This window comes from Poecilia reticulata, chromosome 7 (genome assembly GCF_904066995.2).
Source record: "Poecilia reticulata chromosome 7, P_reticulata-male-v2, whole genome shotgun sequence".
In the NCBI taxonomy this organism is placed as follows: Eukaryota; Metazoa; Chordata; class Actinopteri; order Cyprinodontiformes; family Poeciliidae; genus Poecilia; species Poecilia reticulata.
In genome coordinates this window covers 14,701,157-14,727,685 of record NC_088836.1, presented here as the reverse complement: position 1 = coordinate 14,727,685, position 26,529 = coordinate 14,701,157, and the positions used below count along the sequence as shown (strand labels likewise).

At 38.6% G+C, this 26,529-nt stretch overlaps 3 protein-coding genes across 4 annotated transcripts; 2 read left to right on the top strand and 1 right to left on the bottom strand.

Moving 5' to 3' along the window:
- Window positions 1-1,778: 1,778 nt before the first annotated feature.
- On the top strand, window positions 1,779-4,717 carry LOC103467181 (glutathione S-transferase Mu 1-like). Its single transcript, XM_008413309.3, has 8 exons — window positions 1,779-1,925; window positions 2,983-3,058; window positions 3,146-3,210; window positions 3,305-3,386; window positions 3,501-3,598; window positions 3,690-3,785; window positions 4,046-4,156; window positions 4,376-4,717. The coding sequence occupies exons 1-8, from the start codon at window positions 1,890-1,892 to the stop codon at window positions 4,472-4,474; spliced, it is 663 nt and encodes a 220-aa protein (XP_008411531.2). The 5' UTR covers window positions 1,779-1,889; the 3' UTR covers window positions 4,475-4,717.
- A 4,670-nt stretch (window positions 4,718-9,387) lies between these two features.
- Window positions 9,388-15,833, top strand: LOC103467185 (glutathione S-transferase Mu 3-like). The gene is made up of 8 exons (XM_008413316.3): window positions 9,388-9,552; window positions 13,003-13,078; window positions 13,164-13,228; window positions 13,312-13,393; window positions 13,498-13,595; window positions 13,673-13,768; window positions 15,228-15,338; window positions 15,516-15,833. The coding sequence occupies exons 1-8, from the start codon at window positions 9,517-9,519 to the stop codon at window positions 15,609-15,611; spliced, it is 660 nt and encodes a 219-aa protein (XP_008411538.2). The 5' UTR covers window positions 9,388-9,516; the 3' UTR covers window positions 15,612-15,833.
- On the bottom strand, window positions 15,829-26,478 carry eps8l3b (EPS8 signaling adaptor L3b). 2 transcript variants are annotated; one of them, XM_008413313.3, is made up of 20 exons: window positions 26,167-26,478; window positions 24,549-24,662; window positions 23,654-23,766; window positions 23,502-23,566; window positions 23,258-23,416; window positions 22,051-22,200; window positions 21,849-21,934; window positions 21,658-21,767; window positions 20,629-20,738; window positions 20,393-20,528; window positions 20,242-20,315; window positions 20,093-20,167; window positions 19,867-20,012; window positions 18,507-18,702; window positions 18,109-18,149; window positions 17,894-17,987; window positions 17,190-17,306; window positions 17,022-17,110; window positions 16,788-16,920; window positions 15,829-16,248 (listed from the first exon to the last, which is right to left on the bottom strand). In XM_008413313.3, exons 2-20 carry the CDS (start codon window positions 24,581-24,583, stop codon window positions 16,207-16,209), a joined length of 1,971 nt encoding a protein of 656 aa, XP_008411535.1. In that variant the 5' UTR covers window positions 24,584-24,662; window positions 26,167-26,478; the 3' UTR covers window positions 15,829-16,206. The 2 variants fall into 2 exon arrangements, with proteins under 2 accessions (XP_008411535.1, XP_008411536.1); XM_008413314.3 differs by having other exon boundaries at window positions 24,549-24,626.
- Between the last annotated feature and the right edge of the window lie 51 nt (window positions 26,479-26,529).

Below are 26,529 nucleotides of genomic sequence, written 5' to 3'. Positions count from 1 at the left end.
ATTGGATGTCTTTGTCAGTGATTTAGTGTTTAAATAAAAGATCCGAATCATATGCCCAAATAAATAAAGCTGAAAATCTAGAAGAGAAGTTTTACTTGCTTTGTTCTGCTAAAGTTGTATTTATTTTAAGTTTTATTTAACCTCCAATGGTAGTTAAGGGACAAAAGATCAATAAAATGATCTTATGAAAGACAAATAAAACCATGTTAATAAAATCAAATTGTAACCCAGGTCATACATCTTTCTCTGTCAGCTGGTCAGTCCATCATTATGATCCCTCTTGTCTTCTCCTCTTTGCACTGACTCAGCACTCAGAGCTCAGAGAAGTCAGAGATCATTTTTAACACATCTTCACTTGAATAAGCAGCATGTCGTAAACATTGCACTTAAATAATCTTGAGAGCCCTAGAGTGTGGACATAAAGATTATGTAGTTAAAAGTTATGTCACTTGAAAGCATTTTGCACTGTCAAGGTCCTTATGGTAAAGTGTTTAAATCAGAGTGTGAATAAGTATGATCGAGGGTACTTTTTGTGGAATCATATTCAGTTTCTAGTAGTTCTGCAGGAAGCGACGTTGAGAAACCTCTTCACTAAATGGACTGCCCAAACCGACTTGGTTTGAAATGATCGCTGAAGAAATGTTATTTTCTCTCCGGCCTGCAGAAGTTCTCTCACAAATATCAATTTGTTTACCTGTTGTTAAATTTTCCTGAAATCAATGCAATGTTCTTATCTGGTATTAAAACATGCTGCAATGGCAGCATTGTAGAGTTTTGATCAAAAACATTGCAAATAAGAGAAAAATAAACAAGAAAAATAGAAATGGGCAATGCGCAAGAAAAATGTCTTACGAGATGCTTTTTAGGATGGCAGATTTTATCTTAAGCAGTGGCTTAAAACTGAAAAAGAAATAGACGTGTTGCTCTACTGGTAAGAACCCTTCATATTTTGATACATTTTTTTTCCAAAAATGTAATTCTTCTGAATGCAACATTAAAAAAGTGTTTAACATTACAGACCACAGTTGAACTGTATAAATCAAAGCCTTTTATCATTTAGAAACTGAAATTAATAATTATTTGCTTTACATTGTTCTATCATGTTCTTTGGATTGATTCGTCTTAGGATAAGATTAAGCCTGCAAACTGTGACTCAGCACAATTTTGAAAGATATGCGGAGTCACGTAGCACAGCCATAAAATGATTCTATCTCTTTTATAAGCAAAAAAAAAAATTTGCTGAGTAAACATGAGCTTGCTTGTCTTATCAAAGCCATACATGTTATCAATTCTGGTGTGGGCTACAATCCAGTGTGACCTTGATTTTCTGTCTTTCACTCAACAGTCCAGATTAATGCATAATAAAGTTTGGAAAAATTTAAAAGGGATGAAAATATGTCTTTCTCAAACAGACTGAGGATTTGTGAAGGAGTCCCTGTGCACCCACAGCCCTAACTTCACTCTAACCACTCTGAATGCCTCCCCTTTCACTGCTTCTCCACTTCATGTTGTATTATGTTGATTTAGTTTTCCCATCCACGCATGTTTCAGACCAGAACCCCAAACCGACTAGCAAATGCCTGAATGTCATTTTGAGCTGAAAAAATACAAGAAGAGATCATTTACAGAGAAGTTGCTTTTTTTGCAGCCAGTTAAACAAGGTCAATCATGAGTCAGCACTTTTCTGAACTTAGCCACTCGCACTGTGTACATACACAGTTGCCCATCGGCTCCCACCCCTCCCACCTCTTCCTCCAGTTGGATCACAGGATATAAAAGACTTTGTTTCTCTTCTCCTTTTCACTGCCAAGCAATCCTTCTGCAGCAGCACCACCAGCAGCCACTTTTCCTCTGAGCCACACTCGCTCCAAAAAAAACAGGGAATCAAGATGACCATGATACTGGCTTACTGGGATGTCCGAGGGGTAAGTAAATACTTCTGCTTTGAAAGTATCGGTTGACGTTTTTGCAGCTCTCTGACATATTGTGCATATTGCAGAGCAGCAATCAGAGCGAATTCATTCCTAACGGTCAGTCGCTGCAGGCATTTGAAACAGCTGCTGTCACTTTACTTCACCAGAAGATGCCACAGACTGTTTTTACTACGCTTTTATGGACACGTTAACTGAGAGGCGTTTCTTCAAGGCCACACAATTCAGAACGACTTTTGAAAGTGCAATTTAACTCTAAAGCAAACTTGTTGCTCCACAGGATTAAAAATTCAACAGTCTTTTAATCTGCATATCACCTTAGAAAAGGTCATAGAGGTACTATTTTTTATTTTACAGTCTGCAGTGACAACATATATCTTACAGTTTAAAAAAAAACTAATAGTAATAGATTGGTACAAATCAAATGGTACCAAACTATGTCTTCTAATAAAGACTACGCAGCATTTTTCTTATTTTACATAGAAATAAGAAGTGGGACCAACACAGTGATTATGACGATAGCATAAGCAGATCAATAGAAATTATTTGCTTTTTTATACTTTGCAAAACTCATCACTGTCCTTTTTGTATATCAATAATTGTCACAGAAAAGACAAGCCTGTGAAGCCTGCGGTGTTTTCTGCAAACAGACCAATCAGAAGCCTTTTGGTTCTCTGATATGACATCTATGCAAGAAAGGTTTATTGCATAACTGCCATAAATGCTTATCTGTAACAAAGCTGCAGATATGTCACAGTGAGATACAAGCTCATTGTTCTTTGCAGTAGCTTTAAATAATTTCAGAAAGACTATATGGTTCACATGTTCACGTTGCTAAAAATAACTTTTATTTTGAAGAGTAATGGTTAAGCATAACCAAGGAGTCAGAAGGTCTTAGTTACCTCAACTAAAAAATATTTCAAAGAAGAGATTAAGCTTCATCTTGGTTTGTGTGTCTTTGGTTATGTAGTTAACTGTGTCGGCATATCCTCTGATTGCTCTCCTGTGAAAATCTCTAAGTTGGTGTAACCTTAAACTCTCTTCTCTGCAGTTTGCCGGACACATACGGCTCATGCTGGAGTACACCAAGGCCAAGTACGAGGAAAAGTTTTATGTCGTTGGTGATGGTAATTAACATTTATTTCAGCCTATTGATATATCACTATTTAAAACTTAATTACTTTGGTAATTTAACCCCCATTTTTCTCTGACAGCCCCGGGTTTTGACAAAAGTGGCTGGTTTAATGAAAAATTCAAGCTTGAACTCGACTTCCCCAACGTAAGGGAGACTTGTTTTGTTTTTTTACTTTTATTCTGGGATTTATTTCTGTTTCTTGTTTTTTAATGAGGACAATATTTACATTTCACAATAGCTGCCCTACCTCATTGATGGAAACAACAAGGTCACACAGAGTATGGCCATCCTGAGGTACCTCGCACGAAAGAACAACCTGTGTGAGTATTAGTTGTCATAAATAGGAATTTTGTTTGGGAGAGTTCATTCATTCAGCCACAAAATATATACATTTTGAAGTTGCAGAAATACTGAAAACTTTCATCCCCACACAGGTGGAGACACGGAGGAGCAGAAGATCAGAATAGACATGCTGGAGCAGCAGTGCTTAGACTTGAGAGCCAGCTTTGTGAGGATGTGCTACGTTGACCTTGTACGTATATAACTGTTCAACTGTGCAACATTCAGTCTTACTTAATAAGTCTCAATGTCCTCTAATGCTAATATATATATTCTGAAATCAGGAAGGTCTAAAGCCAGACTACTTGAAGGCGCTGCCAGAAGCACTGAAGCTGTTCTCTGACTTCCTGGGACAGAGGAAGTGGTTTGCTGGTGACAAGGTAACTTATCTTATAAACATAAAAGAGTTAATAGTCAGCTATAAAACAGCTTGGATCGGATTTTTATTGAGGCTTTTATTAGTTTTTATTATTCTCTCAGGGTTCTTAAATAAATAAATAAATAAATAAATAAATAAATAAATGTACACTCTAAAGCTGCATCAAAATGATTATTTTAGATTTATTTACATAATCTGTCGACTTTACCTTTGACTGCTAATTATCATTTTAAGTATGTTATGTCTTTTCTTTTAAACTAGCTCACCTATGCGGACTTCATCATGTACGAGATGCTGGATATGCAGAGGATGTTCCATCCTCCCTGCTTGGATAATTTCAAGAACCTCAAAGCTTTCTTGGACCGTTTTGAAGTAAGAAAACACTCTGCTGTCTAACATTTACAATGATCTGTCCACCACTGTGGTAATTGCCCCCAGTTTTGTTCTGTGACGCCTCCATTATTTACCTTAAATATGTTCCTGCCAATGTTTTTTTCCTCTCCAATCTTTCCAGCTGATATGATGAAATATAATTGATCAAGCCAGGATTTACTGTAAAGTGATGTTTGTTTCTTTTGTATTTTGTCTTAGGCTCTGGACAGGGTTTCTGCCTACTTAAAGTCAGATAAATACATCAAGGAGCCCATCAACAACCGCATGGCCCAGTGGTCATTCAAGAAAGTGAAGTAAAAGTGAAGAACAACAGCTGTACTCCTGGAAGACATGATAAAAAGTTTGAGAGTTAAGAAGTAGAATTTGATTCAACAATTAATTAGCAACTCAGGAAAAGTCGTCATCAACAGATGGACCAACATATCAAGTTTCATTACTTTCATATTAATGCTACAATGTTAGGAAAACTATGGTTTGCTTAAAACTCTTTTTACATGTGCAACTTTTTGGACGGATTAAAATAAATGTATCTACTCTGAACTTTGCTCTGGCTTCGCTTCTTTCTGTTTAGGATTCCGGCTAGATGTTACATTTTTACTTAACACCACTGAGTAGAGACTAAATGAATAGAGAGAGATACTGCAAATTCAGCTGAAGATCTTTTGCAATATAATACAGAGGTACAAAAATATGACTTGTTTAGACTTTAAAACTGGTTTTCATAGTTAAAAAAGACACAGTACTTAATATTAGCTTCAAAGGGCGGTGGGAGGTTTAGACAATCCTACACTCATGAAAAGATTTGAAATCAATCCACGTGGCCTGTAGAAAATTCTGGTTTCATGAGGTTTAAGGTTTATTCTTTTGGATGTTGGGCCACCTAGTGGTGTAAAAAATATCAAACTGTATGTCCCATCCTCAACACCGCCACCTCAATTGTGGTCCTGGAAAATGGAGGTCTAACAGATTCCTTAGAGAAAGTTGCTGTTCCCCAATTTAAAAAAAAAAGAAAGATTATTTAAAGTGAACTTCTTTTAATAAGCATTCTTAAAAGTATAAGTACATTCTAAGGTCCAACTTTTAGTTCACTGTCTGAAAAGATGATCTCAAAGAGGCCTTTGTTAATAATCAGTGTGATAAACTGAAAAGCAAACAGTTAATCACACTGATTGTTAACAAAGGCCTCTTTCAGATCATCCTTTCAGACAGTGATCTAAAAGTTGACCCTTTTGGAAGATGTGGGTCATGTTACATCTGACCTAAAGCTAACATGGTGTCAGACATGGTGCGGATTGTGTGCAGGTTTAGAGCTACTTTGCCTTCTCAAGACCTTGATACTTGCAATGATTGATGAAATCGTGAATTTTGGTCTCCACCAGAAAATACTGCAGCAGACTTCGGTTCTACAACGAGACATTAATCCAAAGCACAGCAGCATCGTCACCTATGAATGACGCAAGTAAATGTTGTTTTGGAGTGTCCAAGCCACAGTACGGACTTAAATTCTATTAATATACTGAGACGCTGTGGTATAACATTATACATTGTGTTTTTAATCAAAAAGCCCTCCAGAGTGGCTGAATTAATGGTCCAAAATTAATTAGTGGTGATGTTATAAACTTATTCTCAGTTAAAGCAACTCTTGATGTCAGTTGCTAGCACAGTTGATAACATTGGCATGACTAGCGATTAGATTTTACAATTACTTGGATAGATAAGATTTGTCAGTATTTGATTTGCTCATCGCCAGTAAAAGTTGCTCAATGGAAAATTTTGATTTTAATTGCAGGATGACTGAATAGTGCATCTCCATTACATGCCTTTTTGAGTAAAACTGAAGAAAAAAAAGTACACGTAGATCTATTATTTTGGCTTCTACATTCTTGCAAAGCTCAGCTAGACCAAATTGAAAAGCAAATTAAGGCTTTAGGAACTGAAAGCTAACAACTTGTTAAGCCCCAATTAGTGTCCTACTTTGCCTTTAGTTTTATTGTCATAATCTTTCTGCTTTGCCCACGAAGAACTGTGTTCTTTGTCAGTACTGAAGGTCTTTTGTATTTTCAGGAAGCTGTGTTTTTTGCTATCTAAAAGCTACTTATAGATACAAATAAAAAGGGAGAATATAAAAAAAATTAAACCCATGATTCACATAAAAAAAGAGAACGAAAGAAAGAAATAAGGGCTTCTCTCTTTTTCAGCCAGCACTCCACAATCACGAGGGGTTTTGTGGGAGTGTGCAAATGAATGATCCAAATATGCAAAACAAAGACTTTGTTGTTTGAGTGTATTCAGTTCAGCACACACTAATGTAGGTCAAAGTAAGCAGGGAGTTCAGAAAGAAATGTTGACCAAATATATAATAGTTTTTCTGAAAGTTAAAAAAGAAAATACATAGCATATGTGAACCTCTACAGGAGTGTAGCTATGTTATCTTTTGACAAGCAAAAAACATACAAAACGTTACTTAGATGTGAAACATCTGCGTGTCATAATCTAAGCAAAGTTTTAATAAAACAGTTCATTATATATAGAATAGAACTTTGCATACACAAATCACTTCGTTTTACAGGTTTGATGAATCATTTTCGATTTATGATGGCTCATTGCTCTCTATAACAATGAGCATGCAGGTGCAGTTCAGTTACCCACACAATCATCCCTCTTGTCTGTTCCCTTAATCTTAACAATGTAAAGGCTCACGTATAAATCATCAAAACTTACAGATCGTGCTGACTTGTCACGGCATCTCAATGCTGTTGTAATTGTGGAGCAATCTCTTTTGTTGATACAATAAAAGTAATGGAACAAATCCACACCATAGTGTATGTACTTTTCACAATGACAATCATGTTTTAGCTTAGCCAACATAACACGACAGTTGAGGTCTTTACTTTAAGCTAATATTATCAATTTTCATTTGTTTAAACAGGATTTTAGGATTTTAGTCAAGAGAAATGGCAACCTAGAAGTCACAGAAGCAATAGAAGTAGCTGAAATTGCAGACATCACATTTAGATCTAAGAACCTGACTGTACACTCCCTGGCCACTTTATTTGGTACAAATGTTAATTTTGCCTGTTAACAAAAGTCGCCAACCACATGTCAGAAACTCAAACATTTAGACATCTTGACGTGTTCAAGTATTTCAGAAACAAAGTTGATCTACTTGGACTTGGACTTTCCAGCAGAAAGTCCAAGTAGGGTTTACTCTTGGATTTACAGAAAACATAATGAAAACATAATGAAAACGAAGAAACTATTCAACCTTTTTGACATCAGAGGTCAGGAGATTGATCAGATTGGTTGAAGATGATAGAAAAGGATCAGCAGTTAAAATAACCACCAAGATATGCAAAAAGGCATCTCTCAACACAAAATACTTCAAACATTGAAGACTTCAGCAACGGAAAACTACATAGAAAGCCACTCGTGTCACTTCAGAACAAAACACTGAGTCTACAAACCACGTAGCAAAATTCGACAACAGTTTAGAAAAATGTTACCTGGTTCAACGGCTCTTGATTTTCACTCCAACATGCAGATGTAGACTCAAAATTTGGCATAAACATGAGACGATAAATCCATCCTCCATTGTATCAATGGCTGCTGCTGGTAGAGGGGTGGGGGAATATTTTCTTGGCAAGCTTAAGGGACTTCAGTGAGAACTGACCATTATTGAAATGCCTCTGCCTACCTGCGTGTCATTTTGTTCCTTTAGGACCATGACGAACATCTTCTCATGGCTACTTCCAACACGATAATGCACCAGGTCACAAAGCTCAAATAATCTCAAACTGGTTTCTTGAACATGACAATAAACTCAGGGCCTCAATAGTCAACTGAACTCCATCCAATAGGTCGGGGGTGTCAAACCCATTTTCATTTTGGGCCAAATCAAAAAATCTGAATGTTCTTAAGGGCCGGTTGTGCCAGAATATATTGATAAAACCCATTACACTGTTAAAATATAAAAAAATAGCTGTTGGTTTCAGCATTCATTAAGTGTTTCTTAAAATTAAATAATATTGAACATTTTTTCACACTGGTCAGTCCATCCAGGATTTTGTGATTGTTTTTTATGTAGGTTTTTTGCTATTAAAATCAAAGATTTTGTTGTGTTAAACTAGAAATATTTGTAAGAAATTTTTATGATATATTCACAAATGTATTATGCTAAATGTGACTGTTATTAATCACCTCATCGATCACAGACTATAACTTGACATCAAGTAAGGCTGAGGCAGCAGTCACTTAAAACCAATGTTTTTGCCCAATGTTGAGACAAAAAAGCAGTAAATTCAGAAAAAAATTAGATCTGTTTATTTTATGTAAATTTTGCAAATTTGTGAAAAACTGGAGACTTATTGGTGTAATTTGGAATCTAGGGGACCACAAGAAAAAGCTACGGTAAGCCTGGATTGGCCCACAGGTCTTGAGATTGACACATGTCCAATAGGTCATCTTTGGAATACAGTAGAAGAGGAGCTTGTTCGACAGGTGCAGCCCTAAAATCTGCAGAAACTGTGTGATGCCATCATGTCAATATGGACCATTTCTCCAAGGAAGAAAATTCTGACACCATTTTGAATCAGGGCCATGAAGAACTAAAGTAGCCTATCTATGAAGTTCAAACACAATGCAAGGTGTACCTATTGCAACATCAGACAAAAGTTACAGAAATGTTTCAAAGTGGCGCTTTTACATTTCAAATCAAATGCAAAAAAGGTTCATTTTTGCATGTCATTGTCTTACTATTGAATTTGCAGAAACATAGCTGTTTCCAGAACTTCAACCTTGCCATATGAATGTCTATGATTTTAAGCTCTTGTGTGTGTGCGTGTGCGCGTGCGTGCGCGCGTGCGTGTGATGGGCTTGGTTGATGCTTACTTTTTTTTCTTTTTCAACTCAACCCTCCCATGACCAAAATGTATACTTGTTACTACACGACTTATTGTTTTCATAGTAATCCCTGGATCATTTTACAGCAATTTACTTTCAATCAGGCTGTCATAGAAAGTCCTTACTTACGACTTTGCTTTGACTTTAGCTCATTATCCTCGCTGTCGGTCATATACATTAATTTTACTGGGAGGATTTACGAAGTATTTCTGTGCTTTTATGCAAACATGGTGTAGGCTGAACGTTAATGCAACCTGCAGAACAGGTTCAGAGCAATACCGTGGTGTTTTTACTGTTACCCCACCCACCTATTCATCTCCTCCTCCTCTCAGCCCGTGAAAGACCTCAGCTCCTCGGTGTCTCTCCGCACACACATTTGGTCTTTGTTTGCTCCTGCTGCTTCCTCCTAAAACACAAAAGGCACCTAACATTGAATCAAAATGGCCATGGTTCTAGCTTACTGGGACATTCGCGGGGTAAGTTGAATCGGTTTGGTCGTCGTCGCTTGACTGAACAGTTTGCAGCTTTTCAGGTTGTTGTTAATGTCAGACGGCGACACCCACCAGAGCCAGCCTGCTTTCTTTTCACTCTCTACCGCTACAGTCTTTTACTACTGCTCCTATTATATCTGGTCGTCGAAGTTAAGGGGGTTATTTGAGGTGCTAGCTAGCCGCTAAAATGTTGCCGACTGTGCGCGTGCAGCCCTTATCAGCGAGGCTAGTAACGGTTTTATGGTTTGAATTAATTAGCTGGATTAACTAGATTGCTCACATTTTGTAATCTGGGTGATGGTCTGACTGTGGGCGAGACTTTATTTAAATACGAGAATAAAATCATTATATTATGACTGAAGTCCTTAACACTATGAGAATAAAAACAGAATAAAGACACAATGTTGCCAGAAGAAAGTCGAGAAAACAAAAAGCTCCGAGTGTGATCTGACCCAGCTCTTTAATCTGTGTATTTCTTTGAAAGACAGTCGTTTGCATTTTTTTATCAGTAGCAAAAGTCCTGCTACTGATAACAATTTGATGTTAATGTGATAAAAGAATAAGTATTTCAATATTTGTAAAATTGATACCAAAGTATAATTTCTCAAGACGCTCTTATTTTAGCGCAGTGGTAAGACTACTCTTCCGTAGTCTTACCGCTCAAAATTACTACTTCTCCTACCATTACTACTTTCATTCTTAAAAAGAAAACTACTCTTTTGTCTGGCCCTAATACTCCGTCATACTACAAGGTTAGGCAAGTGGCGTTTATGGGTAACTTGAAACAGCTGAATCAGGAGCACTAAAATGCCTCAACTTGGTCCAAGATCAGGCAGATAATCTAAGTCACTGTATGGTTAAGCTTGACTTCAACATGCTGGTACTCTTATCAACACCTGAAGGTTGGGTCTGGGTCAATGGTTTTTAAAACTGGTGGAAAGAGTACACACAAATACTAAAACTCAAGTAGAACATTTACTGTAGTGATATTTTGCTCAAATGCATAAGTATACGGGGAAGTAAAACTCATTTGTGCTGTCTGATATGGGTTAGATAACCCACACAGTCTTTATACAACTATGCTGGTTTCCGGTTAAGTGTGTAATTTAGGAATATTTTATCGTCTTGGAGAGATCGTCTTGTGGACAAGCACCGAACTACGTCACAGGGATTCTGCAGCCCTGTGTCTTTGGAAGGTCCCTGAACAGGGCCTGCTGATGGTTCCCCATATTAAGATGATAACAAGGGGAGACAAAGCATTCTGTTCAGTGGCCCCAAAGTCTGAAACTCTCTTCCCTTCGACTTGTGATTGGTGGACTCTTTTCAAAACTGCATTTTCTTAATTTCTTTAGATTTTTTTTTTTTAGACAACTTTGACTTGTGAAGTTTTTGTGAGATTTTTTTTTTTTTTTTTTTTTTATGTTGAAAAGTTCTACATGTATAAAGTGTAGCATGTAAGATTTACTTTAGCTACCTTTTTACTGATTAGATGAATAAGTCTACCTCAGTGAGCCACTATTCAAAACAGCTATCACTTTATTTGCATAGAGGCTAATTTATTGTGGTTTTAAAACTACCTTTTCATTCCAATTGAACAAATTGTGGATTTATGAAAACACCAAATGAGCACCTTTTAGAGAGCTGATAACCAGCTAATGAATGAATGAGTACAGCCAGCCTGCTGCTAGGATAGACTGTAGTTACATATTATTAAATAAAATGTAATTACAGTCACATACAAGTCATGTAACAATTATGTTTGGTTGTATGTTATAAAAAATTGAAGAGGATACTTGACTTGTGTACCGTAGCAAGAGAATCAATCAAAATTGAAACAGCCTGTTTTACAGGTTTGCTGCTCCCAGTTTTAAGCCTTTAAGTTCACTTTTTTTTTTAACCTGGGGCTCATTGTTCCTTTTATAAAGCTGTATTTTGCAAGCGAATGTAGACGGTATCTGATTCTAACCAATCAGCTCAAAGGCAAAACTGTACAAGAGTTCGTATGGAGGCAGACCGAGACCACCTCAAAAAATGGGTCTATGGTTTTTTTGTTTTGCACCAGGATTCACATCCGTTTATTTACACCTGCACAAAAAGTCTGGACCAACGGGGGATATGAACTCTGGTCTGTTTATAGCATATTAAATGTGTATGGTGTGAATACACCATTGGTTTAGTGCCTATGCAATGTTTTATAAATGAGACTCCTGAAGTGTTTGTTCATTTATGTCAGATATGGATATGATTGTAAGCTTGTACTTTGGCATTTTACTTACAAAATAATGCTTCCTGGAGAGAATATTAGCTCCTAATAAGGAATAGTATAAAAAATATAAAACTGCTGATTCATGTGACTTGCACTTTTCATATGGCCATTCATCATTTAGCCTATGATGCATTGTTTCTACTTTGCAGCCTCTTTTGTTAATTATTGACCGCCGCATGTTTTGGTGGTCAACAGTCATACTGATATAACAAACCAATTTATATGCAATGGTTAATTTTTAATTTTTCAGAACATGGCCTTTTTAAAATCACCAGTTTTGTTAAAGACTACTGATGACAGCAAATGGTAACTTTCAGTTGGATTTTGTAAAATACAAAACAAACATAATGTAATTAAAGGAAATGTATTTCAGTACATGTGGTATCGAACTGTTTTTGGTGATTTGTAATTTTTAGATTGTGGCTTTCATTTGACATTGCATCAACTATTTTGTAAAATAAAGTATTTTTGTTTGCTGCATATTACAATTAGCATTACATATTTTTACAAGCTAGAAAACAACCAAATCTTCGTCAAAGCAAAAATAATTTGTGTAGCCAGGTGACTTTAACCTTTACAACTAGATCAGAGCATAATGACATCTTCTCAATTAGCTTATAGCCTTAAAAAGTCTTTTAAAAGCACAAAAGCCTAAATGAAAGAAATGTGTACTCTTTTCCTCTTGATGACTGCAGAATAATGCAACAATAATGTTCATCCTTGGTAAATGTATATTTGTTTGCAAATGTGCTGATGTTGGGTTTTCGTAGAGAACTGTTTTAAGTGTCCCAACGGAGACAAATGGAGACTTTAACTTGAGAAGGTTTTCTTGAAGATGATGAGTGGCGAGATAATTACATTACAGCACATAGAGAGTGGTCAAGTGTGTTTTTCACAAGCTGTTGTCTTAATGTGATTTAAAACCTAATTAGACACTAGACTCGGTTAAGTGATAAATCAGATAATCATCCTCTGAGAAGTTGAAATCTAAACAAAGCCTAGACAAATCTGTCTTATTAATACTTAAATAATGCTGTGAATGTTTTTTTTGTTTGTTTTTTTATATATATAAAACTGGATAATTCAATTGTGCGTATTCTGAAGTTTGTCCGTGTCGAAGTCAACCCTGACAATGAAATAATTTCTCCCCATTTTCTGAATCCGTGCAGCTCGCCCAGCCCGTCCGCCTCCTCCTGGAGTACACCGGTACTGCATATGATGAAAAGTTTTACACCTGTGGTGAAGGTGATGCGCTATTTCAGCTAACAGATAAAGAAAAGTCACTACATTACCAGAAGATTTGAATAAAGCACTCATTTCTCTCTTTTAGCTCCGGACTATGACAGAAGCTGCTGGTTTGGTGAGAAGGAGAAACTTGGAATTGACTTCCCCAACGTAAGAATTATTCAGCTTTGTTTTCACTGTAGAGCAGGTTCAAGTGTTTTGTTGATTATGATGATGGTTGACCCTCTCCGTAGCTGCCCTACTTGTTAGATGGAGACAGGAAGATAACGCAGAGCAACGCCATAATGAGATACATCGCTCGCAAACACAACCTGTGTATGTATTGGGGTCCTTCATTCATAATACAAAATCAAGTTTTTTTTTCTTTAATAGTTTTGTGATGCCAAATGTTCTTTCTGTGGACTTTGGGGTGATGACAGGTGGAGAGACGGAGGATGAAAAGGTCAGAGTGGACTTGCTGGAGAACCAGGCCATGGACTTTAGAAACGGCTTTGTGAGGCTGTGCTACACCGACTTCGTAAGTAGATATTCTTTAAATGTTTTCGCATTAAATCTGGACGCCCACTAAAGCCGGCCTTCTCTCCGTAAAATCAGGAAAAGCTAAAGCCAGGATACCTCAGCTCGCTGCAAGGTACTCTGAAGCAGTTCTCCGACTTCCTGGGTGACAGGAAGTGGTTCGCTGGTGACAAGGTAAGTTGTCTCAGTCTGAGTTTTTATTGAAAGCTAAAAGTTAAGCTTTATAGCATATTGTTTGATCCAATAGTAATTCATCTAATTTGCTGGTTGCTGCTCTGGCCACCTTTCTGCTGATTAGTTATGTTTAAGTATGTTCTTTAAAGACCAAATTATTGATGTAAGCGGATTTAAAATATGCAGTGAAAAAATGTAGCTGTCAAATTTTAAACTGTGTGAGGAATCAGTTTGATTCCCTTGAGCTTCTTTTCAGCTGTTACACAATTACACCAGCAGGGGGCGGTGTAGGCTTAATACAGATTATAATATTTCAGATTTAAAAGTGAAAAACATATGTAATTGTTATTTTTAGCACACTTTTTTTTCTCAGATTTTGTTTTGGCTCCAAAAATATCAAAACCTTCAGCAAAATGTGTTGAAGGCCACAGTAAAGGGTTCATATGCAATATAGAAAACATACTTTGTGATTATTCTTTTGTTTTTTTCAGGTCTGAATAAATTTGGAAAAATACGTTTGTATTTCCAGACTTTGTCCCCTATCCCACTGTCTAGATGTTCTTCCTTCTTGGTGTCCTTGCCTTCTTCCTCCCTCCTTAATTGCATCTTTCATCTCTTCTTCCTTGTCATTTCTTCCTTCCTTAGTTCCTTATTTTCTTTCTTTCCCCATGTACTCCATTCTCTAATTTTTACCAACCCAAGCTTTTTTTTCTCATGTCGTTCTAAAGTTGTCTGTTCTTCCTTGCTTGCTTCCTTCTTTTTTGCCCTCCCTCTCACCTTGCCGTTCACTCTTTTCTTATGTCCTTTCTTTCCTTACTTCCTAGCCACTTTATATCCCTGACTTCCATTTTTTCTTTCCTTTCCTCATTGTTTTCCTTTATCCTTTCTTCCTAGTTACCTCATCTATAAAAAAAGAATATCGAATATCTTTCAGAAATTGAAACTCTTCCTATGAAGATTAATAAACTACTGAACTTTTTCACAATATTACAAATTTTCAGATGTACTTGTATGTCTTCCTTCCTTACATTGTCTGGTTTTTACAGGTTCCATACTGAAATCCAATGTCTGCCTCAAATTTATTTATGAATTTTTGTGTTTTATGTCTCAACATGGACTTAAAAAAATTTACTTGGGGAAAAATGTAGAAATCCTGACAATTGGAACAGGATCCATTCCTGCTTGAATTATGTGGCAGTAATTCATTCATAACTTAATTTACACATTTGCTGATCTTGCACTTACCCAGAACCACAAACTTGGTGGTTCTTCAGATCGAATGAGCTCCGAACTTCCCATTATTCATGTTTTAAGTTTCTGGTGGAAATGAAGAAGAGCTCAGAGTTTGATAAATGAACTGGCACATATTCTTTATGAATTCACTTCCTGAATATGACTAAATGCCTGGGTATATTGTATACTTTAAAAACTGTTTGGTAATAATTTCCATTCCCATTAGATCACCTTTGTGGACTTTGTCATGTATGAGCTGCTGGATCAGCACAGGATGTTTCATTCTTCATGCTTGGATGACTTCAAAAACCTCAAAGATTTCTTGGACCGCTTTGAGGTGAGAAAACTCTGATGCTGGCAGATGCTGCCATTCTTTGTGATGTGTCTTTGTGATGTCAGTAAGTAAATTTATGGAGTAATTGCATAAGCCTGAGATTACGGATTACTTCAGTAATCAGAGCCAGAGGAGCTCATTCCATTTTCCGTCCGCTTATCTCCTCTCCTGTCGTTGCAGGCGCTGGAGAAGATTGCTGCCTACATGAAGTCCAGCAGGTTCATTAAGACTCCCGTCAACAACAAGATGGCCAAATGGGGACACAAGAAGGAGTGAAGACGAAACTCACCTCTGCCTTAGAAATACAAAGTGCTTTCCTCAAGTGCAATTTACCGGAGAAACGTAAATTCAGCAGTAAATTTGTAATCTTTTTTCATATCATGAAGGCTTCATGTCCTTTCGACAAAAGGATATGATGGTGAATACTTTTAATTTCAATCAAAGCACTTGTTAGTTTTGTAACATGTTTTGTTGACAGAATAAACTAACTAAATCTCACTTGAATCTGATTTTATTTATTAAACTTTCTACAATAAATTATATGAGAATCATTGATAAAAAAAACACACGATAATTTACTGAAGTAGAAGTTATTACACAATTTTAGACATATTTATACATGTTCATGGATGATTAGATTAGGGGCAATAGTGCTGATTAGCCTAAGACAAAGGTTAGTTATTAACAAGTGAAAACTAATAGAATACTTCAAGTGACTGTTTTTTTTATATGCTATACAAAAACAGGCCAAACTTTATGAAATAAACAAGGCGGGTTGGATGAAGTTCAGCAGATCCTAAGAGTGAGAACGGATCTCTAGATTCAGAGGGATCCAGAACCGTTGCGTCCAGTTTAAGCGTCACAGTTGTCGTCAGTAGCGGTGGTTGTACATTTGTGACGGCTCACTGGAGAGCTGCAGGAAAAAAAAAAAAGCATTACAGATATTTTCTCCATGCAGAGATGTGATCTGAGATTGTATTGTTGCATACAGGTCACTCATTATAATGGCTAGACTTTTTCTCTACTAGACACCATACAGTTTTCCTTTTACACTCCTGACCTTTCCTTTTTGAGACTAATATAATTATTTGAGAGTAATATATAGTATACAGCAGTTGCAGGTAGTATGGTGTTTTAACAAACCCCACAGTGCTGCTAGCCAGATTATTTTGATTCCAAGGTAAAACATGATTATATCCCAGGAGAATAATCTGACTGAAAGTTGTTTTGGTGTCCTGCATGCCTGGGACTTATGGGTGTACAGGTTTAGTCTTGATGCCTCAAACTGACCAAGCAGAAGAGACCGATTAATTTTACCTGTCTGTCACTGCTGAAATTAAACTACATGGTTACCCATTTTCCCAGTTATCAGAATGAATTAAAATTAGCATCAGCAGCTTAACAAAAATTTGTTATGACTTACACAATCTTAGAAGAGTGAACACGACTTACTGCAAGTTGTGACTTAACAGCTTGAAGCTGGAAGAAGACTTTTCCAGCTTCTTCCGGGCACACCGTCCTGATTTCCTCTTTGGTCATTCCCAGAAGCAGTTTTCCAGTCAGGACACCAAGGCTGGACACAGTGCTGGCCAAGAGAAGTTGGTAACCAAGAATTCCCTGTTTATTCTTCGTAAATCATTAATTTTTTACTGAATAAAAATCCAAAAGCTAGAGACTGGTCCTTACATTCTAGAGAAATTTTTGCTCTCGAGCCATGCTTTCACTTCTGCAGAAGTGGAGTTGTAGTCGAGAGTAACCTGGCTCCGTGAGTCCCACTGTGAAGCAGAGTGAAGAAGAGAGTGTTAAATCGGTTAGTTTTGTTTCTATGCAGCGCCACCGTCCCCCTCGGCTCACCCGCTGCTGTTCCGAGGATTCGTTGTTCTCAACTTGCTCCAAAATGTTTGGAGGAACGTTGCCCTCCTCGTTACGGGAGTTTCGAACAAGCCACCATGGCCTGGATTTCTGGACCACCTGTCAAGAAGGGGAGCAGATCGTGAAATTTACAGATACCTTGATACCTCTACAGGTTTGATTCACTGCAACAAAAAAAAAGCTGGATAAATACAAAAAACATGTAAATGGGTTTACATTTACATGCAAATGGCCTGAACCCCAAAACATTTCACACTACATTCAGTGATTCACACACTGATGGTGGCAAGCTACAATCTGACAAGCCCAAGGACACAATAGAGGCAGACAGAGCTGGAATCAAACCGTCAACCCACTGATTGCAAGATAAACTCCTACCATCATCACCACCATCGTCCCAACTAAGTCTGTGTTCACTACATGGTTATGGCAAACCAGAAAAAAGACTTATTTGGCTCGAATCAATGAATTTCTTCTTGCTGACCTATTGTAAAGGCCAGACTGCAATGTGGACTGAATCTCCCACCTATGCTGAGGATCTCTGCAGCTCCTCTACGGTAATCAAGGGTTTCTAGGGGCAGTAGATACTGAGACAAACACAAATAGCCATGCTAGGTATAATAAACCAGTAATGTGTACTATAAATCTAAATGTATACCTTTAAGCGATTGTGTTGGACCTCTTACCTGAACCACCTCTCCCTGCGTGACGGTCAGCTCCTGCATGTTCCTTGCTGAGAAGTTGTATATGACGCGCATGTAGAGCGGAGGCTCGGTCGGGCTGAAACCGCGACAACCAAAACATTTTGTTAACGTTTTTCATAACAGCTGAGAAGAACAGAGTGAGGAACAAGGAAATGTTAGTTGCGTGCGACCCTGCAGGCACTGCTGATAAAACTCACTACTGAGATGGCAGTGATCTCATTGGACCGTTGGACCTGGGCTGTAAAAGACACAAGGTACATCATGATAAGAACTGTGGACATTTAGCTTGTTTCTTCAAACCAAGCAGGTTCTAGTGTTGCTTTGTCGAATAGTAATAGTGGAAAATCATAGAAATAATTGCTCTGGCACAGTTTTTTCTACATGTAGTGATTTCAACTCCCGTCAACTGGTTAAAAGTTTCACTCTTTCCTGTCATTTGAAAACACATCCAGACCTTTACAGTGTTGTGTTAACAGGTAAACAATATTTAAAAAAAAACACACACACACACACAACTTAATCTGTTGCTGCAGCTGCTGAGAACCCCATGATTTCTGACATTCATTCACTTGACAACCAGGTAAGTGTTAACCACCTCAGAGCGCTGAATCGTGGCTCTGGGCGAGTAGTTCCGGTCATTGTTCATCGGTCCGGGCGGGAAGCGCTGGCTGGTGTTTCTGTTCAGTGGATTGTTCTGCTGAGGATCAGGAGGGGAATGAAGGGGTGCAGGAGGCTGCCAGCCGTCGTAAAACTCCGGTATGTAAGGACTGACATTGCCCGGCCAGGAAGACCTGGGAGCAGAAAGAAGGGTTAAGAAACTGATACCGACACAGACTATAGAAGAACCACAGTGCTGGTTCTGTTGGACCTCAGAGCAGCATTTGACACTGATGGCCATGACATATTGCTGAAGCGACTGGAGAGCTGGGCAGGACTCTGGAACAGTTCTTGACTGGTTCGATTCTTAAGAACAGGGACTTCTTTGTGTAACTTCTCATCAGAGTGCACAGACATCACATGTGGGGTACCCCAAGGTTCAATCCTGGGACCCCTCCTGTTTAATGTCTGCATGATCCCACTAGCTCAGGTTTTAACAATAAGATTAGTCGCCATAACTATGCGGATGATACGCAGCTCTACATTATGATGTCACCAGGTGACTGAACAATACTATGTACTGAACGGATGCTTTGAACAAATCAACGCATGGATTTGTTCAAATCCATGTCGACCTACTTTCAGCTGGTAGAAAGCCGGCTTCCTACCGGCTGAACAGAAACAACAGAGATAAATAGACGGGCGGACAGACAGATGAGACAAAGCAACAGGTAGAAGCTTAATAATTATCTTTACGAGTTGATTGTGTTTGGTAGTTTGTATTTCAAGGGTGCAGTGGATGAGTTTGTTCCAAAATTAAAGACTTCTGGGACACATACAAAACGCCGCAGCACAGAGAAAACGCTTTATGCTTTTGTTTTTTTGTTACACATATTGATTTCAGATCAAACAAATGTGATTATTAGGAGGCATCACGCTGTGGGGAGGCTTTTATTCAGCAGGGAGAGGCAAGCTAGTCAGAGCAGATTCAAGGTAGTCCAGGAAGAGCCTTTTTTCTTTCCCGTTATAATCTGCTACTTTGTGCTGATTCATCACATAAAATCCAAAGGTTGTCAGTAGAGATTGACTTGAGTTGCATCAGCCAAAACTCTGATATTGTTGCACTGAGTCTGTTTTTCCAGCTATGCTTCATAATAAAACACACCTTTCTGCCATTTTTCCTCTTATTTGAAAATTAAACTTAAACTTTGACCCGTATTTACTTATATGCCGCTAGATGCCTACGCCCAGTTTGGGCTTGGCGGGTCAAGAAATTACGTGAGTGAGTTGTGTCTGAGGAATTTTTACAAGCTTTATGGAATACAAAGAGAACCAGGTGCCTGTAAAGTCTGACCAACCTGGGAATGCTCCAGCATTCTCCCAGATTCATCCAGAGCTGTTTCTCCTGGGGATCCAAAACTTGACTGAGGAGCCTCACAGCCTCCTCTGTCAGCAGGGGGGAGGTGACTGATGGAGGTATATCTTGGGGATACAGAGAAACGGTCTGCGGGAAAAACAAAAAATGCATGCACTGTCACAACTGAGACCAGATAGGGGGAAATACCTGGAGCGGGAGGAGCTTACATTCCCCAGGAAAGAGAAGAAGATGTGCACATATTGATCAGCGGTGGGGTTGCTCAGGGCTCCATTCAGCTGGCCCTGTGATGTCGAGAAAAGTTTAGTTATTTTTTCACTGCAGTAACAGGTTACTTTGCAGCCAAACCGGTACGTACCAGCAGATTGAAGCCATATTTAATTTTCTGAAGAAATGAGGCATATTCATTCCAGTGTGGCAGGTTGGATGGCGCTGCGCGAAAGCAATCACATCACAAACGTAACCATCAAGCGTGTTGTGATATGCACGTTATCTCTGACGATTATTACCGTTTGATTTGGATTTTTTCTTCTTTGAAAGCTTCATCATCTTGCCCTTGCTTTCTTTCTCCGGAGCTGCATTCATAACTTCTGCTACTTTGTCCCCGAAGATCTCCACATCAGTTAAAATGTGGTTAAAAATGTCCTGAGGAAAGGAATGAAAACATGAACGGAGGCTGCAGAAGCTCGAAGCTTCATTGGGAGCAAAGAGAGAGAGAGTCAAGGAGAGTTGCTATAGCACTCACCGTGTTTCTCTCCATCTCCGCTCGCTGTATAGCCATGTCTGAATCTTGAAAATCGGAATAATTCGACATCTCTTCTTGTGGGGTATAGGAACGTGAGTCAGGTCTGTAATCTAAATGGATAAGAGATAAAAATGACAGAGGATGTTGATGGCTACTCAGGTTTGTTGCCGAAATACTTTTCACAGGACATTTTAACTCACAGAAGCTGGTCACAGCGGGGCGGTTTTTTGCGGGTTTGTCTTTACCATCTTTGTAAAATAGCTCAAGACTGAATGGACATTTTTTTCCCCCCAAGTTTTGTCATAGATTCTTCAATTAGCTCAACTCTGGACTTAATCGGAGGAATTAATCAAACCCATTTCATTGCATCTCTGGCTGCATGTTTACATCTAGTGAAACTGTCTAAAATCTTTTACAGCCTCTAAAAAGGCTATAAGACCTTTAGAAGTCTTTTACGGCTCCATCTTCCCATCGTCTCCAACCAGCTGCCCTGACCTGCTGAGGAAAAGCATCACAACAGCATCAAGCAGCCGCCACCGTGTTTCACCATGGAGACGGTGATTTCCGGGTAATTTGCTGTGTTTATGCCTCATAAAGCAGTTTCCTGTTGGCCCAAAAGTTGAACTAGATTGTATCTGACCGAGATCCATGGCCGTCTTCATCCATAAAGTCCCAACCCGTGGAGTACGTGGGTAAAGCTAACCTGTCGGCTGCTTCTCCACCCCGAGCAGTGGACCTCTGCAGCTCATACCATGAGCGTCTTGGTTGTTTTTCTAAAGAATGATCCCTGATGTTGTTTTATATTTAAACATGCTTCAATCTTCACTGCTGTGTTTCGTCATGATGCTTTTTGTTTGCTAACGTTCTCCAACACAGCCTTCACAGAACAGCTGCGTTTATCCTGATAAAAATAACATCTGTCAATGGATTCCTGCTCACATATACTGTATGTTGTTCTGCTGAATAAAATCCTGATTAAATACATTGAAGCTGTTGGCTACATGTGCACCCAGCTTGCTTTGAGCGTACCTGGCTGTCTATTGTCCCACTGCGGTGCCACGTAGTCTGCAGGCGGCAGGTTCTCCTCCTGCTGCACAGGACTGAACCTTTCCCGCCGGAAACTGGTTGCACTCTGCCGACTGAAGGTATTCCCAGCATTATTTTCTAAATGTCAAATCTCTCCAGCTTCTCATAAATGTGACGTTTGCTCAGTCGCGTACCTGATGTCAGGCGTCATTCTGCGTGGCTCCATATCGCTGCCTCCTCTCTGTACTGCCTTGTCCAGATCAGCCTTAATGATCTCTGCCTGATAAAATAACGAGACCTGCCATTAATCACACTCCCTACAGCATGTACAAGTAGCAGTTTCACATATTTCCTTCTTCTGGAGCATCCTGGGTTCTCGTGAGAGGTAAAGCTCACCCCCGTCTCCTCACACTGGAACAGGAAGACCTGAGGGCCGTGCCTGCGGCCTTCCTGCACGGTTACCACCAGCAGAGAGTTGTAGGTGCAGCTTTCGAGCACTGCGCGCGTTTTCACGATGCTCCTCAGAGGTATTGAATCCATCTCCACCTGTAAGGTCAGAAGGAGTCGCTACAAGTTAATCAACAAACAATATTTCTAAACTCATAAAGCCATCATATTCTGCTTATTGAAGCAGATTTAGGCATATTGGATAGATTACAGGCGCCAGTGAACAAGACCAAGAGGCTTTTTGCTCAGGTTGTCTATAGATGAACTCCAGAAGACCCCAAAACAGGAATCAGATTGTTACACTGAAAACATTTCCTTTTGTTTAATTGCATATCATGAACTTCAGATAGTTTGAAAATAGCCTCATGACCGCATGCAGATGGGAGGCAACAGTTGGTTTTCTAAAGTCGTTGCTGGTTTATTTTCCCAGAAACTCACAAAAGTTCTGCTTTTAAAGAGATTGGTCAAACTTGGTGTTTATAAGTTAATCAGATGTTTTGGATTAGCAGCACCAGATTATCTGAACAGAACCCAGCCCGTGTCAGTGCTCACCATCAATATACAGAAGATCTGAACTGATTTTCAAATAGGCCTGTCACAATGAACAATAAATCAATTAATCGCATGATAAGTTGAAAGAAACTCAATCATTTTCATTTGCTTGATTTATCGTTTTTCTCTTTTCTTTTTACCAAAAACTGAATGATAAAAAATCTTCAGTGTGGTGCTTTGGTCTCAACTATCCCTTTTTTTTTTTGAAAGATCATTTTGTTTACATAGACTTCATAAATCATTTTATTTGTTGTTTTCTGTATTTATTTTGGATATTTATAATGTCTTCCAGTTTCAGTGTTTAAATGTTCATTACAATTTAAAGTTTATTTATCTTTCAGAGTGTGTTTTTGCCATTATTATCCCATTATTATTGTTTTATTACTTGGAAATTGTCTCAAAACAACATTATCGTTTATCGTTCTGGGACAATTTATCATCCTGCAAAATTTGTTATTGTGACCGGCCTATTTTCAAAGCTAATAACTGTGGATTTCCTGTATATTCCTCATGTTACATCTTTTTACCTCGAATGCGTTCACCTAATTATTTCATTTCTGTTTGCCAAACTATTCAGGTCATTATTTAGACAATCATCACCAACCTTGGTCTCAATGTCACAGAGCACGACGTAGGCTCCCTTTATCTCTAAGATCATCTCTTGGGGCCACAGACGACTTTTGCCGTCCAGCTCCTTGAGTTTGGTCACACAGTCATCCTCTGTCTTCAGCTCCTGGCCGTCCAGCTCACAGATTAACAGATGCTGTGGGAGGAGCGGGTTTGTGAAGAGAAGTTGAGACTAAATTCAAAATAATAAGTGTATCGCCACTCAAGAGCAGATTTCCTACCTCCACTCTGACTTGAAAGCTGTCTGGGTTTTTGTGGAGCGTCTCTGCATACTCTTTTCTCTGCACTAATGAAAACAAACAAAACATACTTTTTTCCTCAGAAAACATAATTATACCTAATTAAGGAGGTGTGATTTGATGTCTGGACATACTGTAGATGGATTTTCCACTGGGTCTGGACATGCTGTTTCTCTGCAGCAGGGATTCTTTGGGCTCATCTTGGTGAAACGCTCGTCTCTGAGGGAAGTCCTCCTGAGAGAAACCCCTGAACGAGAAGAAGAAGAAGACACAGAAAGATGACATGGTGTTTTTGAGGCAACTGGACAGCTTGTGCCAATTAAAAAAATTTTATATGCTCAGTTTCAAAACATATAAAGAGGCATTGATAGTCTCTTTATATTTTACTTCCAAGGAGCCAGACCTTTTCTTCTACAAAGTTGTTTTACCAAAGGTTTCATCAATTTGTTTTGACTTTTTTCTTATACTCAATTTTTGCCCAATTATTGTACGTGTTAATTGTGCCACTGTGCAGGCTGAAGAGAGTACAAAGGTTAAGGAGAGACATGTTTCCAGGACAAATACACTAAGCACACCCAGTGAGCAATGTCTCAGAGCCATATCTTTAGAAAATTCTTTAAAAGTCCAGCAAACACGCACACAAGATTTAGCGAAAGTTTTTCAAGCAGTTTTTCTTCATAAGTTAACATTGGTGACGCTAAAATACAGCTAACACTACGGCATCTCTGGTGTTTTTCATTGACTCAGCTGGAAATAATGAGGACAATAAATTTCTGTGAGACAGACTGCAAGTTAGAACAACCCAACACTGGTTTGTTTATAAAGCTCAAGGGCCGTTTAACATCTGAAAAACTCCCAAATTTCATCAAGCCTGAATTAATATTGACTGGGGAAGTCTGGCTTCTGGGAAAGAAAGCATGAATAAATGTGAGTTGACTGTGTTATCAGCGAGGGTGAGACTTTTTAAGAGTTGGAGAGCTTTTAAAATCACAGTTAGTGAATTCAAACATGGCTGCTTGTTAAACATACCTCGAGTAGGAGAAAGGTCGGCCGTTTCCAAGCATTGTGGATCTGCTGAGGGTCACACTTCAGGGCGGAGGGGATGATCTGAAATTTACTCCAACCAGCGTAAAAAAAGGACGTCTGTCAAGGCAACAACAAACAAATCAGGACTTGTCCGGCTTCACATAACCATCTTCTAACTGATCACCTGTTTTCCTATGTGGACAGATGGATAGTTTCATCTCAAATCCACTTCATTCAGCAAATGACCCTCAGGGTTCAGTATTAGGGTCCCTTATAGATATCCTCTGTGTCAGCATTATTGGCAGTCGCATCATATTTTTATATTTTTACACTGATGTTGCAGTTTTATAAAGCTCAACATCCACAGTCAACCTAAATTTCACTTAGCTGCAAATGGCTTTTTACACGGTACAACCAAATGTTTAAGCCCTAAGCTGAGTTTTAAGACAGTTTTTAAGCTTTGCAGATTAATTTAGTCTCTTTCTGAATGTCTGGCTTTTCTTTCGTTTACATCTCGTACTCAAATGCTGTTGGAAAACCTCAATCTGAGCTTTGGGTTATTCTTTTAGCTGACCTGAAAATGAAAGCTGTGGACTCTGGCAACAAATTTAAAAGACTAATTAATGACTTTCACTAGTTGAAAAAGTTCAATATAAATGTTTTTATGTCATTCAACTGTAAAGAAAGAAGCTGGTCATACAAACACAACTCATTTTGCACTATTGTCTATGCATATCTTCTTGTAGCCTTTTGACCCGTTTGAGGCGATTCTTCGGAGCCATTTTATCCTTTGTTGCAACTAGTTTGACCGTTTTTACAGAGCTATGGATATCTTTGTAAATTGTTTAAGTTTCAAAAGGCTTTATTTCAAAGCCATTTCTATAAATTCACACTAAACAATGATTTAAAACAAAGGACCTTTATAGTTGGCTTACCCAGTTAACTTCAGCATTTGTTTTCAGTTTCTGATCTGATCAGAGCAGATTAGCATTTCTTACAAATTTAATAATGCTCCTTTAGTTTCAATAAAGACCTTCAGGGAATTTTAATCGCCAATGTGAGCCTCTTCAGCAAAGAACTCAAAAGTATTTGCTTTCTACAACCGAGCACTGATTATTATCCAAAACTGTCCTTGGAAACCTAAAAGGCATGAAAATGAAATTCAGAGATTGTTGGCACCAACAGGGCAATGCTGAGTTAATCATTTACAGAACCTGTGATAAATTCAGGGTTAAAATTAACAAAAAACTGAGTAATAATCAAACTGTTCTCTAGACTTTTTCTCATGGCTGAAAGAACGACAGCGGTGCATCAGCTTTGTGATTTTGGTCGTTGTGTTCACTACTGATTTACGCTTCAAGATGTTAATTTAAAGCTTTTTAGCCGAATATGTTTGACCAAAAAACCTGAACTTCAGCTCTGTATTTTAGCCCCAAATTTAACACATTCCTCCTGGATTTAATGCAAGACACAAAGTAAGTTTCACTACTAACAGAAAGCCACTTTCTGTAAAAGTAAACACATTTTCACTCTTAAAAAGAGGAACCAAAGGTGTCACCAATAAAGGTTTATTTGTCCAACCTCTGCTCGCATAAAGCACGGCAGATCGTTCAGGACTCACCTCCCCGAGTATCAGCTCCGCACCGGAGTCATCGCCCCGGTCAAAATTAACTTCCCTCCGACGAGTCTGATGGCAGAAAACATCTGGTACTCAAGACCATCGCCTAGAAAACATCCTGGACTTCCGCCCATAAGCTCAAGGGTCAAAGTGCAACGTTCTGACAGAAGCGACGGATCGAGAGAGGCGGCCTGATTTGCCACCTGAAGGACAGAAACGCTGTGACTCATTATGACTCCAAAGGGCAGGTGCAGCTTTATAGAGCCTTCTTCAGACTTATCTAAGGTCTCGAGGATTGTTCTGCATTTATGCAACAAAGCAGCTCCAGAAGGTTCCATTATGTCTGAATAGGTAATATAGCAAACA